Here is an 18,856-nt window from a genome sequence, read left to right as displayed (position 1 = left end):
GACACAGGCAAAGGGAGAAGCAGGCTCCATGCAGGGAGCCAGACATGGGATCCGATCCCGGTCTCCAGGATCACGCCCTGGGCTGCAGGCAGTGCTAAACCACTGCGCCACCAGGGCTGCCCCTCATTACTACTTTGATGCACTGTGTTTCTTTAAATAAATATTTATATATCCCATGGGTCAGACTTCATTGAATCAGGTGCCCTTTCTCTTGACTTTATCTAAATTAGTGAATATTTGCCATGTCACTTCCTGCTTTCTTAAACTTAGGTCTGAAGAACTAATACTGTCTATGTAATAACACATCTTAAATAAATAGTGATTCTAACTTGAAAAAGTCTATTTTAGTGTAGAATGAAACAGGAAAGTGTCCTTAAAATGTATAGCCAGAGGCAAAATGACTGTGTTCAAGATCAGTTTTTATCCTACCTGCCCTATTCCTAGGTCAAATGGAAGATTCACAGATTTTAGGAATTCTGAGATCTCAGCACAATCCATATTCACCCTGACATAAGGGCAGTACTAAATAATTCCAATTCAGTTCATTTCAACAATCTTTATTGCGAACCTGTTATATGCAGTTATTGTGCTTATTGCTGGGGATAGAGTGATAAGAGATCATCCTTCCTTTTTAATCTAGTAGGGGAGAAAAAAAAGCAAGTAATCAAAATGCAGCCTGACAAGCAAGCAGAGTACTAGAAGCTTATAAAAGGTACAGAAGTAGGGATCCCTGGGTGGCGCAGCGGTTTGGCGCCTGCCTTTGGCCCAGGGTGCGATCCTGGAGACCCGGGATCAAGTCCCACATCAGGCTCCCGGTGCATGGAGCCTGCTTCTCCCTCTGCCTGTGTCTCTGCCTCCCTCTCTCTCTGTGTGACTATCATAAATAAATAAAAATTAAAAAAAAAAAAAAAGGTACAGAAGTAGTGCTAAGTGTGGGTGCCTGGCTGACTCAGACCATAGAGCCTGTGTCTCTTGATCTTCAGGGTTGTGAGGTCAAGTCCCACGTTGAGCCTAGAGCTTACTTAAAAAAAAAAAAAAAAAAAAAAAGTAATACAAAGAGGGGATAAAATTAATTCTGTCTGTGGGATCAGGGGCATCTTAGAAGTAATACTGTTTGAGCTGAGTATTGTATGGTGAACAAAAATTAAAGAGACAATCAGAAGGGGAAAGTACTTTCATGGCAACTAAAACAGCAAGTGCAAAGGCATATGTATTTGAGGACGTGTAAATTCTTTGGTATCACAGCTCTGCAAGAGCAGGGACAGACTGGTTTATTTTATTGTATTTTTTTGGTTTCTTTTTGAATTTATTTTTTATTGGTGTTCAATTTGCCAACATATAGAATAACACCCAGTGCTCATCCCATCAAGTGCCCCCCTCAGTGCCCGTCACCCAGTCACCATGCTTATTGCATTCACAGTAGTCTAGTACAGAGCCTGAAGCACCATGGAAAATAATTACTTGCGGAACAGAAGAATGAATGAGAGGAAGCCTTGTGTCATTCTAAGGAGTTTTTTTTTTTAAGATTTTATTTATTTATTCATGAGAGACACAGAGAGAGAAAGGCAGAGACACAGGCAGAGGGAGAAGCAGGCTCCATGCAGGGAGCCCCATGTGGTACTCAATCCTGGGACTCTGGGACCACGCCTCGAGCCAAAGGCAGATGCTCAACCACTGAGCCACCCAGGTGTCCCAGGAGTTTTAGCTTAATCTTGTACTTCCCACAGACTGAAGCTAACGAGAAGCCAGTGGACTAGGGAGTCTTGGAAATTAGGTTTGTAGGAGTCAGTCCCTGAACAAGAAGAAAAGGGAAGGTAATGGGCCTGAGCAAATAGGCGAATGATCCACACCGTTATTACTAGCTTTGTATGATGTGGCACATGCCTACGTCTCTAACTTCATCTCCCATGGTCCAATAAACTGGCCTCTTTTTCTTCTTTTCTTCCTCATTTCAAGTGGAAAAAGATTGACCCTCTAGATTAGAATACGCCTTGAGAATATAGCCTCAAGGGTGACACCTTGATTGCAAACTTGTAAGAAACTGAGCAGAAGACCCTGTTAAATCATGCATAGACCCCTGATACATGGAAACTATGAGATAATGAACTGTGTGATTTTTAAGCTGCTAAATTTGTGGTAATTTGTTAAGCAGTAATAGAAAATGAATATAAGTAGGGATCCCTGGGTGGCGCAGCGGTTTGGCTCCTGCCTTTGGCCCAGGGCGCGATCCTGGAGACCCGGGATCGAATCCCACGTCGGGCTCCCGGTGCATGGAGCCTGCTTCTCCCTCTGCCTGTGTCTCTGCCTGTCTCTCTCTCTCTCTCTCTCTCTGTGTGACTATCACAAATAAAAAAAAAAAAAAGAAAGAAAGAAAGAAAGAAAGAAAATGAATATAAGTAAATACCACAAGAGGATGAGAGAAAGTAACTGGGCTTCCTTATTCTTTGCTGTATCATTATACCCAAAATAGTGACTAGGACATAATTCACAAACATTTGTTGGTTATATAAATGAATAAAAAGATAGCTGGATGAAAGGATGAATTTCAGCTGGACAGGGGAAGAGGACAGGACTGGATTCTAGGAACACTATATATGCCAGTCACTATAACGTAAGGAATACAGCTTTCAGAGTTGGACAGGGGGCAGGAAATCTATCGAGCAGGTATAAATGTGGTTCAAAGACTTCTGGGAGCAGTGATATCTGATAATCTTGTTTTCAGATTTCCTTTATTATGTTATACAGTTGGCCCTTGAACAATATGTGTGTTTTTTTTTTTTTAAGATTTTATTTATTCATTCATGAGAGACAGAGAGAGAGAGGCAAAGACACAGGCAGAGGGAGAAGCAGGCTCCATGCAGGGAGCCCGACGCGGAACTCGATCCCGGGTCTCCAGGTTCACGCCCTGGACTAAAGGCAGGTGCTAAACCGCTGAGCCACCCAGTCTGCCCAACAATATGGGTTTGAACTATGTGAGTCCACTTAAACACAAATTATTTTTATTTTTATTTATTTTAATTTATTTTCAAAAATTTGTATAACTACAGTATAGTACTATAAGTGTATTTTCCTTATAATTTTTAAAAGATTTTATTTTTTAAGTAATCTTGGGGCTTGAACTCACAATCCAGAGATTGAGTCACCTAAGGTAGCACACCTAAGGTCTGTTTATTTATTTATTTTCCTTTTTAAAATAAGTTCTATGTCCAATGTGGGGCTCAAATTCACGATCTGGAGATTAAGAATCACAGGCTCTACCAAATGAGCAGCCAGGCACCCCATCTTCCTTATGATTTTTTATTTATTTTTATTTTTTTTATTTTTAATTTTTTATTTATTTATGATAGTCACAGAGAGAGAGAGAGGAGGAGACACAGGCAGAGGGAGAAGCAGGCTCCATGCACCAGGAGCCCGATGTGGGATTCGATCCCGGGTCTCCAGGATCGCGCCCTGGGCCAAAGGCAGGCGCCAAACAGCTGCGCCACCCAGGGATCCCCTTATGATTTTTTAAATAACATTTTCTTTTCTCAGGCTTACTTTACTGTGAGAATAAGTATATAATACATATATTATACAAAATATGTGTTAGTTGACTGTTTATGGTATGAATAAGGCTTCCAGTCAAATAGCAGACTATTAGTGATTAAGTTCTGAAGGAGTCAAAAGCTATATGAAAAAAAGTTATATGTGAATTTTCAACTGCATGGAGGTTGGCACCCCTAACTTCTGTATTGTTCAAGTGTCAACTATACTTTTCCTCTTCCTCCTTCTCCTCCTTCTTCTTCCAAAGTCTAGGACTTGGTAAAAATTTTACATTTTGGGGCTAGCTTGGAGAATAAATAAAGGGTCCTACTGTTTGGAGGAAAGCAGAGCTCAATGTCAGGCTATGAGCAAGGAAAAGCTTATAAATTATCAGTAGAGAAGTCCAGAGCAAATTAGGTAAACTTGTGGCAAATATGTCTTCCTTTGGAATCTTTCAATGCTTGGAGAAAAAGCTGGGTTCTCTTGATTTCAGTCACTCAGGATGAAAAGCTCCGATGATTTTATTTTGTTCTAAATGGACGAAAAGGGAAGGGTGACTCCAGATGCTAGGCTAACTAAAATTTCAAAAGTTAGAAAAAAGGAGAAGAAATGGGACAATAGATCTAGGTTCCAAAAGCGAAGCTTTATTATTATTATTATTAAACTTTTCTTATTTTATTTTTTCCTTTTTAAAAGATTTATGTATTTATTTTACGGGGACAGGGTGCAGAGGGAGAGAGAATCTCAAGGAGACTCTGCACTGAGTGTGGAGCCTGACACAGGGCTCAATCTCATGACTTTGAGATCATGACCCACATGGAATGCCCAAACCACTGGGCCACCCAGGTGCCCCTAAGTTTTTCCTATTTTAGAAAAAGAAAAATTTAAGGTTGCTTTTAGGTCCAGAGGATATCGGGGGGAGGGGGGGTGTTTGTCAATCTCCAATCTCACTTTCCTTGTACTACACAACTGGGTTTTCCCCTCTCCCCACAACTCCACCTTAATCTTCCAAAAGACTATGCCATGTCCCATTCCTCAATTTAGCCCTAAAGATTAAGTTCTGACGTTTTTTTTTTTTAAAGATTTTATTTATTTATTTATTTATTTATGAGAGAGAGAGAGAGAGGCAGAGACACAGGCAGAGGGAGAAGCAGGCTCCATTCAGGGAGCCTGACATGGGACTCGATCCCAGGTCTCCAGGATTACACCCTGGGCTGCAGGCGGCGCTAAACCACTGCACCACCTGGGCTGCCCAAGTTCTGAAGTTTTTAAGCAGTTTTAAGTTGCCTTTCCTTATTTTGACCCTGAAGTAAGTCCGAGCTAACTTCTGGGCATCTGTATTATTTTTCCTCTAGAATTAAGACTTTTTCTTCCATTGTTTAAAAAAGATTTTATTTATATATTTGAGAGTTAGTGAGAGAGAGAGAATGAGAGAGAGAGAGAACACAAGCAGGTGGAGCAGAGGGAGAAGCAGACTCCCCGTTGAGGAGGGAGCTTGATGCAGGGCTTGATCCCGTTACTCTGGGATCATGACCTGAGCCAAAGGCATATGCTTAATGTACTGAGCCACCCAGGCACCCTGAGTTTTTCTTCTATTTTTCTTTGACAATATCCCTTTTTAATGATAAAGTTTGTTCTTTGAAGTATTCAGTTTTTCAGATGAGCTCTGGTCACTCCTATTTGTCCTTATTCGTATAACACAGATTTGGCCTTGGTCCTTGTTCCAACGCTTGTTCTAATTACCTGCTTAGTTTCACAGACCTCTCCTAACCCCAGGGCTTTCCTTCTACAAGTCTTCTGCCTCAGAGGAGAGCTATAATCCACGAGGGCCCATAATACAGAGTGAAGATCCATCAGTCTTATAGACACTGTTGGTTCCCTTGGATTTCTGTGTTGCTTCTTTCATTCTCCCTTATTTTAGAAGACTCTCCTATCCTAGTTGGGCTTTTGGGGATTAGAGAGTGTGGTGATTATTTCTCCCTTACACATGATGGTGGCATTAAGGTTGTTATCAAATTTCAGGACGTCTGGGTGGCTCAGTGGTTGAGCATCTGCCTTTGGCTCAGGACGTGATCCTGGGGTCCAGGGATTGAGTCCCACATCAGGCTTCCTGTGAGGAGCCTGCTTCTCCCTCTGCCTGTGTCTCTCTGCCTCTCTCTGTGTCTCTCATGAGTGAATAAGTAAAAAATCTTTTTAAAAAAAGGTTATCAAATTTTATGTTCTTTCTCTAGTAACATAGTATATTCTTCCAGTAACATAGTATAGTATAGTGTTACATTTCCCTTTCCCTGAAGTTAGGTTTGGCCATGTGACTTCTTTGGCCAATAAAATGGGCGTGGTAGTGAGGTGTATTGCTTCTGAGTGGAAGCATTTTAATAGTTAGAACAAGAACACTGCAGTACTAGCAATTAAATTTTATGATCCTTACTGTCACAATCTATTTTTTTTTTTTTTTTTTTAAAGAGGCTTTACACCTAACATGGAGCTTGAACTCAAGACCCCAAGATTGAGAGTCACATGTTATACTGACTGAACCAGTCTGGTGCTCTCCTAACTGTAGGGATCTTGAAAGCATGTATCTCAGTGAAGCCTCCAAATAGTTTGTTGACCTCAATGACTAAAATGAGCAAAATCCATGTATTGGATATTGTACTGAGCTCTACAGATCCACCCTTTAGGACTAAAGCACAACCTCTCCCACTTGCTGGAAATGCTGGTGGCTGACACCTGGTGGCTCTTGGCCAGAGAGTCCTCTCATCCAAGGGTCAACTCCCTTGCCTGGGTGCAGCTCATATCCAATGACAGGTTGGTGGCAGGGTATAATGACCTGGCCTCCTGTTCCAATTTAGTACAATGCTGAAGGGCTATCCCAGCTCCAGAGCTCCCTGCAGAACTGGCTGAAGCCTCAGGTGCAACTGTTACAGTTCAAGTTCTCCCTTTCTAGTAATTTTGTGACCCTCAGTCTCCAGAGGTTGTTCTGGAGATTACTACCCAATAACCTCATTCATGCAAATCTGTTTCAGGGTCTTACTTGTAATAGGCTTCCTGATGACTTGTATCAAACATGTAACATGTGTGGGAAATAAACTTTTGTTGCCATAGGCTGCTGAGATGTTTGTTACAATCTAGCCTATGCTGACTAGAGCAGATACCAAACCTTGCCTGCCCGGCCAATACTTTGTTTTCACTTGAGCTTGACTGGTATTGTTTCTCTGCTATTCGGGGACATATTGATGGCCCAGTTTTAGTTCTTCTCTGATGGTCCTTCTCATAGTGAGTCAACAGCCATGTCCCAACCGAGATATTACAAGGAGCCAAAGAAAGGAGAAGAGGGTTGCCTATCTAGTTGTCTATTAATTATTCCTACCAAGTCAGTTGCATATATTTATTTCATGTGAATTTCCTAGGACCCTCTCTCCTTTTTTATATAATTTACCATACATTTATAATAGGTATAAGGGTACTTAATGTTTCTTTGGAAATTTTTTATGGAAATAAAAATAGAATAACCAAGTTAATCCCAATTTGAGAAAGAACAGTATTCTACTAATTTTAATAAACTTTCTATACCTCTAACTTACTAAAATCCCGTTTCTCCAAATGCTAGATCTTATTTCTTAAAAGTCAAATGTCAAAACAATACCAGTTTCTTAATTTTAGGCCTTTTGGGCAAAACAAAATATAGTGATAAAACTAATGAATCAAAGCTCCTTCTAATTCTTTTTCTTTCTTATTTATGTATTTATGTATTTATGTATTTATGTATTTATTTATTTATTTATTTTCTTTTTCTTTTTTCTTTTTTTTTTTTTTTATTTTCTTTTTCTTTTTAAGAGATTTTACTATATAGAAACATCTCTTTCTGCCGGACGGGTAAACAGTATGGAAATGTTTTCCACTAAAAGTCTGAGAATCCTGGGTTGGTATTATCAAAACCCGTAATTATACTGGATACTTAGGATGATAACAGCAACCAGTTTAAGGAATGTGGAGGTTTATTCACATCAAGTTCAGATAGAGAGATAAAAGGGGACTTGAATACACAAATAAAGGGTATGACTTAAGGAGTGTCTGTGAATGTGTGTTTGGAGCTGCCCTTATCCACAATGAAAGACCAGCCAAACCAGCCTTCAGAATAACCCTTCTGCTTAGTAGAAGGCAGGCTAGACTTCACCTCTAAGATCGCCCTCCCACGCAAATTTTCCACCTCGCAGCTAAGAATTAAACACAGACTTCCGATCATGGCGCCACGCACGTCACTTTCTCCCTCCCCCCCCCCCCCCCAGCAAAATCCCACCCAAGTCGACCAGCCCTCGCAGGAGGTGTGCAAAGGCTGCAGGGCGGGGGTGGGGGGTGGTGGAATTCCTGCTCTTATCCCGGTCCCTTGGGTTTTTGCAATTCAAAAGACCCGACTAAACAGATCCTTTCCAGGAAGCCTCGCTACCAGCGGGACCTTTTTCGTTTCCTTGGGTGCGAAGTCATTCTTCACTCAGGGGCAGCAACGCCTCCCCATAATTTTCCTTTCACATGTCCTAAGAAAACAAAAACAAAAGCAAAAAAAACCCACAAGAAAACCTAAGGCCCACAGCCTTTGTGAATAAAGGCCCACCCTGGAAGTGGAAGCCGCGCGGCCACGACAGATAACGCATGTAGAGCGGGACAATGTACAGGAGCCAAAGGAGAGAGTTTTCTTTCTGACTTCGCATCCTTTCGAAAGGTCCGATATTTCTGTCAGCCAAGAAGGGCGCTCGAGAAGAGCGGGACGCCGAGAAGAGCAGATACCAATTCCGGGTGGGCTTTCCCGTTCCGGCTTTTGTTTGAGTCAGTGGTGAGGGGAGCCGGAGGGGGAGGCCGAGGTCTACGGGTCTGGGAAGGGAGGGTTCTTCGGGGTTCTCTGGGATACGGAGACCGAGGCTCCCACCGCCAGAAACGACGGGGCAGTTCCGCCCGTCGCGCCTCTACTCCAGGAGTCCCGGGGGACACGGCGACACCTCAGTCCGAGGCTCAATCACCCAGCTCTCGGGAGTTGGCCGAGGCTGGACAAAAGATGTGGCCGCTCTCTCCTCAACGCACCCCCAGATCCCGAGCGTGCCCGTGAGGAAGGCCTGCGCGCGTGCGGGAGAAAGGCCGTCGCTGCCCACGGCGCGCTGCGGGCCCCGCCCTGCCCTCCGCGGCCCGGCAGAGACGCGCCACGCGAGGGCCGCGGAGTCCGTGTCAGCTCGCCGCCGGCGAGGGGCGGGGCCGGGCGGGGCCGCGAGCGCGCAGGCGCAGTGCGGGCTTCCTCGCGCCGCCGCCGCCACTGCCGCCGCTGCCGCCGCCGCCGCCGCCGCCGCCCGCGCTGCACCACAGGCCCCGAGACAGACAGGGCCGGGAAGAGCCGGAGACTGAGGAGGAGGAGGCGGAGGCGGAGGCGGCGGCGGAGGCGGGGCGACTCCGGTGACCGGGAGCGCCGCAGACTGGCAGCTGCGGCGACTCCCCCCTTTGTGTCTGGTCTGCTCGGAGCCACTAGAAGTGCTGCCCGGAGGGTGCGGGGTGTCTCGCCGCCTCGTCGCCCACCCCCCACCTCCCCAGCCGGCCGCCCCCCCGCCCTCGGCCCGCGACGCCCGAGCTCCGCCCGGAGCCCAGAGCTGCGGGAGAACGAGGCGGCGGCGGCGGCGGCGGCAGCAGCGGCTTCCTCAGGGAAGGGGTTGCGATTCGCTCACGGGAGCCATTGACGGGAGGAGACGAGGCTTTTCTTCGTGGGATTTACCTCAGGCAAGACCGAGCGGCTGCAATAAAGAGAGAGAGAGGAGCGAACCCGGGAGGGTGGAGAGGGCAGCTCCCGCACCTCGGGAGCTCGGCGCCCGGCCTGCTGCCCCTCCCCTCCCCTCCCCTCCCCTCCCCTCCCCCGCCGCCCGCCGCCCTCCGGCCGGGCCCGGGCACGGCCTCGCGGGACTGTTCGCCGAGGGCTTGAGGGCTGTGGGTCGGTCCATGGAGGCCGGCACCTCTGACCATCCGGTCGAGGAACAGGGCTTGTTGTTCTCCAGCTCCGAGTGAAGGAAGCACCGAAGCGAAACTTAAAAAGGAATCCTGCGCTCCGGGAGCCGCGGGCGATGCGACTCGGGCCGCCGGCCGCCGCCGCCGCCGCCGCCGCCCGCCCGGCTTCGCCCTCCGCGGCGGTCGGGAACTCGTCCTGATCCTCGGCCCCGCCATCGAATCCCCCCGCCCCCTCCCCCCTGCGCCCTGGATATGTTTTCTCCCAGACCTGGATATTTTTTTGACATCGTGAAACTACGAGGGAAATAACTGCGGGGCTTTCTCCTGTCTGCCCGCTGCACCCGGACATGCCTTCAGTCTGGGGGGCCGAGGCACCCCGTCCTAGGCGAGTGGACCTCCCCAGACGCGAGGGACAGAAATGAAGGGAGTTTCTGCAGCGGAATGAAAGCTCTGCAGCTAGGTCCTCGCATCTGCCATTTGTCCTTTCAAACTGCGTTGTAATACCCACGGGCCGGACAAGTCGACGAGAGCGGGGACCAGCCCCCCCCATCCAGCCCCCCACCCCCACCGGCCGTATCTCCGCCCGTGTTTACTTTCCATATTTCTTTTCTCTGCTCTCCTGCTACTCGGCTGGCCCAGGGATGCCTCCTTCGCTGCAGCGGCCCCGGTGGGTGCCGTCGCTCCTGTGGACCGTCCTGCTGGTCAGCACTGCGGCCGGTGAGTAGCCCCGGGGCGGCGCGTCGGGCCGCTGCCTCCGCGGGAGGCGGGCGAGGGGAGCCCGCAGAGGCCGAGGCCTGCGCTCGCGGTGGAGGCTTCGGCGCCGGTACCTGCGCGCCTCCCCCGTCCCTGCTGGGGAAATAACCTTGCATGTTTTTGTGTAGTTAACAATCCCTACTCCCGTATCCCCCCCCCCCCACGCCTCCCCATCCCCCACGGGGGAGGGGGGAAAAGACATATTGGGTGTGGTATCTTGACATTTTTAGCTGTGAGGTAATGCAAGGATTAAAAATAATATTTTAATCGCCAATGAACCGTATCTATTATGAGATCTTTGGAAACAGAGCTATAGGTTTTTTTTTTAATATATAAAGCAAATTTAGCTTACAGTAAAAAGAACAACTATAGCACGCACACTTTAGCGTTATTTTTAGATTTCGATCATTCTTCGGGAATCCATGTTACTTTCGTGATTTCGAAATGTTACGGAATGAATTGAATACATGTTGAGAAAGCCAGAAATTTGAGATTCTTAATACATCGTATAATACTGCGAATTATTGTTTTAGTAGTATTTTTTTCTTCCAAAGTATTTTGGTAATGATATTTCCATCTTTTCAACCTAGATACACTCGCATTTGTATATACTTTTGGAATAACTGTTGGGCTTAAAAGTATTTTTGATAACTTTATGTTTTAGTCATCTGGCATCTGTTGGCTTTCCTGTCATTGAGGCAACTTTGACCTCATACCAGACGTCTAGCATATTTGAGTCCTGAAAGTTCTTTGACATTTTACTAAGCTTCAAGGGAAATGGTAGTCATCCTTTCCTTAGGATATTTTCTTTTTAGTTCCCAAACACCTTAGAGAAGGCTTCATTTCCATTTACAATGATATTTGAAGCAGTTTTTAGTGACATGTTTTTAGAAATTTTTGGAAGGGAACTGTACATATAATTCTTAAGTTTGGTGTAGGATGGCCAAATAGATTGTGCATTTAAAATTGAGTAAAGGACAATATAACTGCTTTCCAATTGCTTTTTTTTTTATATGTGTGTACTTTTCACATTCAGTAAATTTCTCATTGCTATGCTAAATACAGAAATTGCTTGCTTATTTCCACTTTAAAAGTCTGCATTGGGAAAATTCTAAAAGAAACTTGAAGTTTCCTTTAGTGCCTCTGATTTTGGTTGATTAATGTCTATTATGTTTATGATAAATCTATGTAGTTGTGTTAAAAGAATTCAAAGTAATGAACATTTTGAAACTGGCATTTTAATATTCTTAATCATCACAGTTCCTTTTGGGATAAAAATGAACAATTTTTTCTAGATTTTGTTTTTATTATGTTAGCTGTTTAAATTCTCTAGCAGTAAGGCTTGTGATTCCTGTAAAATATAGAGAGTAAAAGGCTTTAGGCTTAAGCAGTCGTCCTATGAGAAATCTCAGAACATACAGACTTTGCATGTTCTTTGTTATCCTTAACCTTTTAAGAATGTAGATTCTTATTTACAATTGACAGGCTTATTTTGTGCTCAGAACTGGTAACAGTAAGGGAAAGACCATTGATTTAAAAATACATTTAATTTGTATTTGGTAAATAGAATAATGTCCCTCTAAAGGGAGGGATCGAAAGAATCACTGATTAAAAGTGAGAGATAGAAAGAATCACTGAACTGGTTTTAGTATCCTTTTTTTTTTCTTTAGTATTGCATAGTACCAGATGTCAAAATTTGTGAAGCTGGATTTCAGAATCATAACAATAATAATAATAGCTAGTGTTTACTGAGTGCTTGCTCTGTGCCAGCGACTATTCTAGTAGCTTTACATATATTTTCTCATTTGATTTTCATGACAATTCTATGCTCCAGGTTTAATTATGCTCCTTTTACAGAGAGGGCAAGTGAAGCCCAAAGAATTTAAATAACTCACTACAGAGTAAATTGTGGAGCCAAGATTATGGCCTGTACCCTTACTTATCATGTTAATGATAATAGCTCATTCTAATTGAGAACATAAGATAGAGTAGTGCCTTCACTAGGTCAGCCTTGAAAAGAAGTAGGGACACTTGATAGGATCTTCATTCAGCACTGGCTACGCAGAAGTCATGGTTCTAAATGTGTAAAACTTTGCCTAATATTGGAGTGGCTAGTACAATTTCATTAGGTGCAAGGTGATTAGAGAGGGCCTGGGAGAACTTGGGATACATAGATGTAGTGATGTAACCAGACAGGTGCAAGTAGTGCTGCTGAATGGGAAAAAAATGCTGAAAGACTGACTGATATCACATCCCTCTTTTGGGGCCGTGGATAAATCCTTTTATTTCTTTTGAATTCCTCTTTCCCACTTACAGCATATAGTTCATGGATTCCTTAATTCTTTTTTTTTTTTTTTTAAGATTTTATTTATTTATTCATGAGAGACTCAGAGAGAGGTAGAGACATAGGCAGAGGCAGAAGCAGGCTCCCTGCAGGGAACCCGATGTGGGGCTCGATCCCAGGACGTTGGGATCACGACCTGAGTGGAAAGCAGACACTCAACCACTGAACCATCCAGGTGTCCCATAGATTCCTTAATTCTAGGAACATTTTATATGCAAAAATTTGGAATTTACAAAAAATGTAATGTGCTTGTTTGGTTTATAAACTTTAATAAAATAATACAATGCAATGCAGTACTTATTGCAGAAATAGCTTCTGTTAAAATTTTTTTTTTTTGGGAAAAAAGTCATGCTTTATTTAGGTTGTAATGGTTACAGATAACATATGTAACATATCCCACCCTACTCTTTTCAGACCCTTGAGCAGGCTCAGCTACCCTTTCCTCCAGTCTTCTTGTCCTCCTCCTTCTTGTCCTTCTTCCCATCCTTGGTGGCCTGGACGGCCAGGGATCCCATGACATTTCAAACAGCCTTTTTGTTGGGATTCATTCCTGGAAGGTTCTCCAGAACATCTGAAGGAACTTGGGATTCTGCATCATAATCCTTTTCCTCCTGGGCTGGCTAAGATGTGTTTAATGGCTCGACTGACATCAGTGTCAGCTAAATCATCCTGCATTTGAAATAATTCACTTGATCAGATTTCTTTTCTTTTTTCTAAGTAGACTCCAGGGCTTGAACCCACGACCTTGAGGTCAAGAGTTGCATGCTCTACTGACTGAGCCAGCCAGGTGCACCTCACTTGATTAGATTTCAGTTTTACACTCTCTTGAGGAACACACACATTGTCTAAAGGAAGATTCGCTTATTTAGTTAGGATTCTTGAGCACTGAAATTAATAAATATTGTTGAAACTGGAAATTTAGTAATCTTTATTTTTGTGTTTCTTAATGTGGGCACTGCAATAGGGTCACCTGTGTTTTTTGTTTTTTAAAATATTTATTTGAGAGAGCACAAGTGGGAGGGACAGAGGGAGAGAGAATCTTTAACAGACTGCACTGAGCACAGAGCCAGATACAGGGCTCAATCTCACAAACATGAAATCATGATCTGAGCAGAATTGGGCACTCAGCTAGCTGTGCCACCCAGGCACTCTATCTCCTGTGGTTTTTGATAAAATGCTTATTTTTGTCACTATTGTCTAGATGTACTGAATGAATCTCTCTGGGACCTTTTTTTTTTAAACGTGATTCTCCCTTAGGTAAGTTTTTTTTAGTTGATCTATTTATTTATTTATTTATTTATTTATTTATTCATTCATTCATTCACTCATTCATTCATTCATTCATGAGAGACACACAGAGAGAGGCAGAGAGAGAAGCAGGCTCCATGCAGGGAGCCTGATATGGGACTCGATCCCGGACCCTAGGATCACACCCTGGGCTGAAGGCAGACACTTAACCGCTGAGCCACCTAGGCTTCCCCCCACTCCCACTGGACCACTGCTTTATATAATAAGTTTTGATTGTTTGGAATTTTAAAATATTGTGATTCAGTCAGCTTTTGCTTCAACTGGTAATAACTGGTAATAACTGGTAACCACAAAATCATAGTGACATATAACAATAAGCATTTATTCTGCTCCATTTGTCTCATTCTTGGGCCCAGGCTGGAGGGAAGGGTAACATCTCTCTGGGGGGAGCTTGTCTCACAGCCGTAGCAGAAGTACAAGAGGACAAACCCAATCCCACCAGTCATTTTCAGATTCTTGTTCCTCTGACATCTCGTTTGGCCAAGACCAAAGACAAGGGGTAGTGAAGTATACTTTGGCTATAATGAGGCCATGGTGATATATGGACATGTGATACTATTGCTTGGAAATGAAGAATTCAGATCTTCAGTCTGCCACATGTGATCAGGAACATGGTCCAGGAGAGGAGCTTCTCTTACCATTTGAACATAGCCAGACTCTTCATTAGGCTTTTGCGTAAAAATGATACCAATTTTGATCTCTACAAAAGCCTATGGCATGTGGGATGATGTGTGGTAGTGGTGTTGGTGTATATGAAATGTGGGGACAGAGAGATTTCACTTAAGGACAACAGCTTTCCTTCATTAAAGACCATTTTTCTTAACATAGAAAGAGAAGAAATTGAATATTGATTGCTGATGAGTAAATTCTTTCTTTTTTTTATTTTAAGATTTATTTATTCATGAGAGACACAGAGAGAGGCAGAGACACAGGCAGAGGGAGAAGCAGGCTTCATGCAGGGAGCCTGACATGGGACTTGATCTTGGGTCTCTAGGATCACGTTCTGGGCTGAAGGCAGTGATAAACCGCTGAGCTACCTGGGCTGCCCTGATGAGTAAGTTCTAACTATAAAAGGTATAGAATGAAGTCAGTGTAAATCAGTTAATTTTATAAATGGCCGTACCACTTAATCTGGCGCTTACTCATATATTGCCTTGCTTTTGAGTATCAGTTTTATGTATTTGCTTTGTCCTCCTAACTGATAAGTGCTTCTTGAGGACAGGGTTCATATTTTAAACTGCTTTGTAATCTACCATATTGCATGCAGAATAGAAGATGTTTAAGAAATACTAAATGAATGAATAATAAAAAAAGAATGGGAGCCAGGAAGTATTCTAAGATTGGTCCCTTACTCAGTGATCTATTTAGTAATTTATTCTTTCTTTGGTCCCATTCCTTTAACTATAAAGTAGTTTAAATGGTGTATTAAGTAAGGAGACTCCTGTCTTGAGTTAATGAGACCTGAGCTCTGTGTGATTCTGGGTAAACCGATTACTCAACATAGTCTTCTCAGGTATAATATTATGGGATTGGACTAGATTATGTTTGAAATACAGATTCATGGGAACCACCCCAGACCTACTTAATATCTGGACAGTGAGTTTGGGAATCTGCATTTTATTTTATTTTTTTAAAGTTTATTTTTATTAAAGCAAGTATATGAGCAGGAGGGTGGAGGGGCAGAGGGGGAAGGGGAGAATCTCAAGCAAATTCTGCACTGAACAGGGAGCTTTATGCTGGACTTCATCCGACCCTGGGATCATGACCTGAGCTGAAGGCAGATGCTTAATTGACTGAGTCACCCAGGCACTGGGAGAATTGTTGAAATATTTCTAAAAGAAATAGTGCAAAACTAAATTAGACCAGGTAACACTGATTTGGTTTTAGTTACAAATGAATATCCCATAGAACATTCCAGGTGGATAAATTGCATATATTAAATTTCTGTCTTTTTTTTTTTTTTTAATTTTTATTTATTTACTTATGATAGTCACAGAGAGAGAGAGAGAGAGAGGCAGAGACACAGGCAGAGGGAGAAGCAGGCTCCATGCATCGGGAGCCTGATATGGGATTCAATCCCGGGTCTCCAGGATCACGCCCTGGGCCAAAGGCAGGCGCCAAACCGCTGCGCCACCCAGGGATCCCTTAAATTTCTGTCTACCCAAGAAGAATTATATTCTGATTTGATTGATCTCTTGTTTTTTTTTTTAAAGATTTATTTATTTATTTAACTTATGAGAGAGAGTGAGAGAGGCAGGCTCTATGTAGGAAGCCCAACGTGGGACTCAATCCCAGGTCTCCAGGATCATGCCCTGGGCTGAAGGTGACACTAAACCACTGAGCTACCTGGGCTGCCCTTGATTGATATCTGATAGAAAAAAATTAAATATGAATCCTGTGATATCTAGGAATTCATAAATTTTGACCATTTTGCATAGTTTTTACACGTGTTGCAAAGACTCCCATATTACCAAACTATTTTCCCCTTGTGGTTAAATGGTCTAGTCCAGAATTATTTTATAAGCAATGAAGATGACTTTGGTAGAATTTTGAGTACAATAGACTTGATTTTGTTTTTGTTTTTAATTTTTTTTTTTTTTTTTATGATAGGCACACAGTGAGAGAGAGAGAGGCAGAGACACAGGCAGAGTGAGAAGCAGGCTCCATGCACCGGGAGCCTGACGTGGGATTTGATCCCGGATCTCCAGGATCGCGCCCTGGGCCAAAGGCAGGCGCTAAACCACTGCGCCACCCAGGGATCCCTGTTTTTAATTTTTTAAAAATCTGTGAGATGGGTACGACAGCTAAGACTGCTGGATTACAAGAATACATATATAATTTATGTATAGTCTGTATGAGGTTAGAAATAAACCTGTGGGTAAATGACATGAACATTTTATTTAAACATTTTTTTAAAACATTTTTTTTAAAGATTTTATTTTTCAGTAATCTCTATACCCAGTGTAGGGCTCAGACTCACAACCTGGAGATCAATATTCCCATACTCGACAAAGTGAGCCAGCCAGGTGCCCCTGACGTGAACATTTTAGAATATATTGCTTTATCAGAATTGTTAGAACACACATCTCTTTCTTACTGTTAATTGAACTTAATACAGTAAGTGTTTGACCAGACCCAGTTAATATTCCAATATGTACTCATGGGAGCAGTGACAAGGGTAGGGGGGCATTAATAGGATAGATAACATATGGAAGGAGAATTAAAATGTCCAGTCAACAAACTTTATTAGTGCTTCCTTTGTGCAAGGTTCTTTTTAAAATGTTGGTGGATACAAAGAAAAACAAGGGCTTCCTCTTCTCCTCCAAACATCTCCTGCCATTGCCTATATTACATTCTGGAAGGGAATTAGATTTCATTCTATTTGAAGCAGGGTAGTTATTTTGCAGGTCTTATTAGCACTGTATTATTTCTTTTCTGCTTCTCTTTCAGGATGAGAAATTCCTGAAGGTATTCTGCAGCACAGGAAAAGAAATGGTTCCTGTGTGTCTTCTAGCTGATTTCCAGCTTCTTCTTTTTTTTTTTTTTCCTGTCTTCTCTGACAGCCTTCTTGAAAGAGCAGTGAACACTTCTGGATTTCTGTATCTTCAACTCCTTACTTGGTCCCATGATGTATATTATTTCACCAATGACTTCCTACTTGCCTTATCCAGTGACTTTTTTTTTTTTAAGATTTTATTTATTTGAGAGAGAGAGAATGTGCATGAGCAGCGGGGAGGGACAAAGAAGGGAGAGGGAGCCTGACGTAGGGCTCCATCCCAGGACACTGAGATCATGACCTGAGTAGACCTGAGCCAAAGGCCCCAAATGCCCCTTCGGTGATTTTTCAATCTTGTTCTTTTTTTTTTTTTTTTTTAAAGATTTTATTTATTCATGAGAGACACAGAGAGAGAGAGAGGGGCAGGGACATAGACAGAGGGAGAAGCAGGGTCCCTGCGGGGAGCCCAGTGTGGGACTCCATCCCAGACCCCGGGATCATACGCCCTGAGTTGAAGGTAGATGCTAAACTGTTGAGCCACCGAGGTGTCCCTCAATCTTGGTGGTTTTTTTTTTTTTCTTTTCTATTTAATTTGACAATTTCAATCACCCCTTCCTTGAAACTCTCCTTGTCTGACTTTAATTAATTTGCATTTCTCTGGCTATATATCTTCTCCATCCTCTCATCTCCATAAATGTTCTGTTTTCTTCTTTTTAAATCTCTCCCTTAGATTGTCTTGAGTATACATACTTTTTATTGCTACTCCTCTCCCTTGTTGATTTTCTTTTATTGTTACTCCTCTTTCAGGCTTGAATTATTCTGGAAAGTAGATGATTTCTTTTTTTGTTTTGTTTTTATTTTTGTTTTGTTCTGTTTTGTTTTAAGTAGATGATTTCTAAGTCAAACAGGTGAAGCGAGAAAGATCTGAGTTCTTCCTAGTGGTACCATCAGCTGTTTACTTCACTTTGGGATTATCACTAATTTTGGTCTCAATATCCTCATTGTAAAGTGACGAGTTTGGCCTGCATGATACTTTCAGCATTTATAGCACTTTTGCTTATGGTATGAGAGAAGCCAGTGATATTCTTAGTTACTACTAAGTGTATAACACTTTGAATGATATATTTGGTTATTATTGAGTGCGTATATATAGTATTCTGAATTTAGCTTAGATTGGGGAAAACTGTGGGGTATTCTGAAATGGTAAAATCACTACTTTGAAAGAAATGTAAGTTTTTGCAAATATATTTTGTATGTTGATTATGTTGAGTTAGGACCACAAAAGTGTTATAAAGAAAGGCACTATAGGGATATTCTCAAATGAAAATATAAGAATAATCTAACTAAATATAAAGAGTGCTTTTAAAAAGTTGGAATCCAAAAATTTTAGAGTTGGAAAGGACCTTAGAGTAGACTTTAAATACTTTTTAGTTAGGAAGATAAAAGACAATCTCATC

The 18,856-nt window shown here is 42.8% G+C and overlaps 1 protein-coding gene across 2 annotated transcripts in view; it reads left to right on the top strand.

Moving 5' to 3' along the window:
- The first annotated feature begins 9,717 nt into the window (after positions 1-9,717).
- Positions 9,718-18,856, top strand: part of BMPR2 (bone morphogenetic protein receptor type 2) — a 198,096-nt gene continuing 188,957 nt past the window's right edge. Inside the window, exon 1 of one of the 2 annotated variants that reach the window (XM_077884721.1) lies at positions 9,718-10,215. In XM_077884721.1, coding sequence (XP_077740847.1) covers positions 10,140-10,215 — 76 coding nt within the window. In that variant the 5' untranslated portion in view covers positions 9,718-10,139. The remainder of the gene's footprint in view (positions 10,216-18,856) is intronic. The other variant, XM_077884720.1, reaches the window with a different exon arrangement.

This window comes from Canis aureus, chromosome 36, assembly GCF_053574225.1.
Source record: "Canis aureus isolate CA01 chromosome 36, VMU_Caureus_v.1.0, whole genome shotgun sequence".
NCBI lineage: Eukaryota > Metazoa > Chordata > Mammalia > Carnivora > Canidae > Canis > Canis aureus.
The sequence above is the reverse complement of the archived record's forward strand: the minus strand, read 5'-3'. Positions and strand labels throughout refer to the sequence as shown.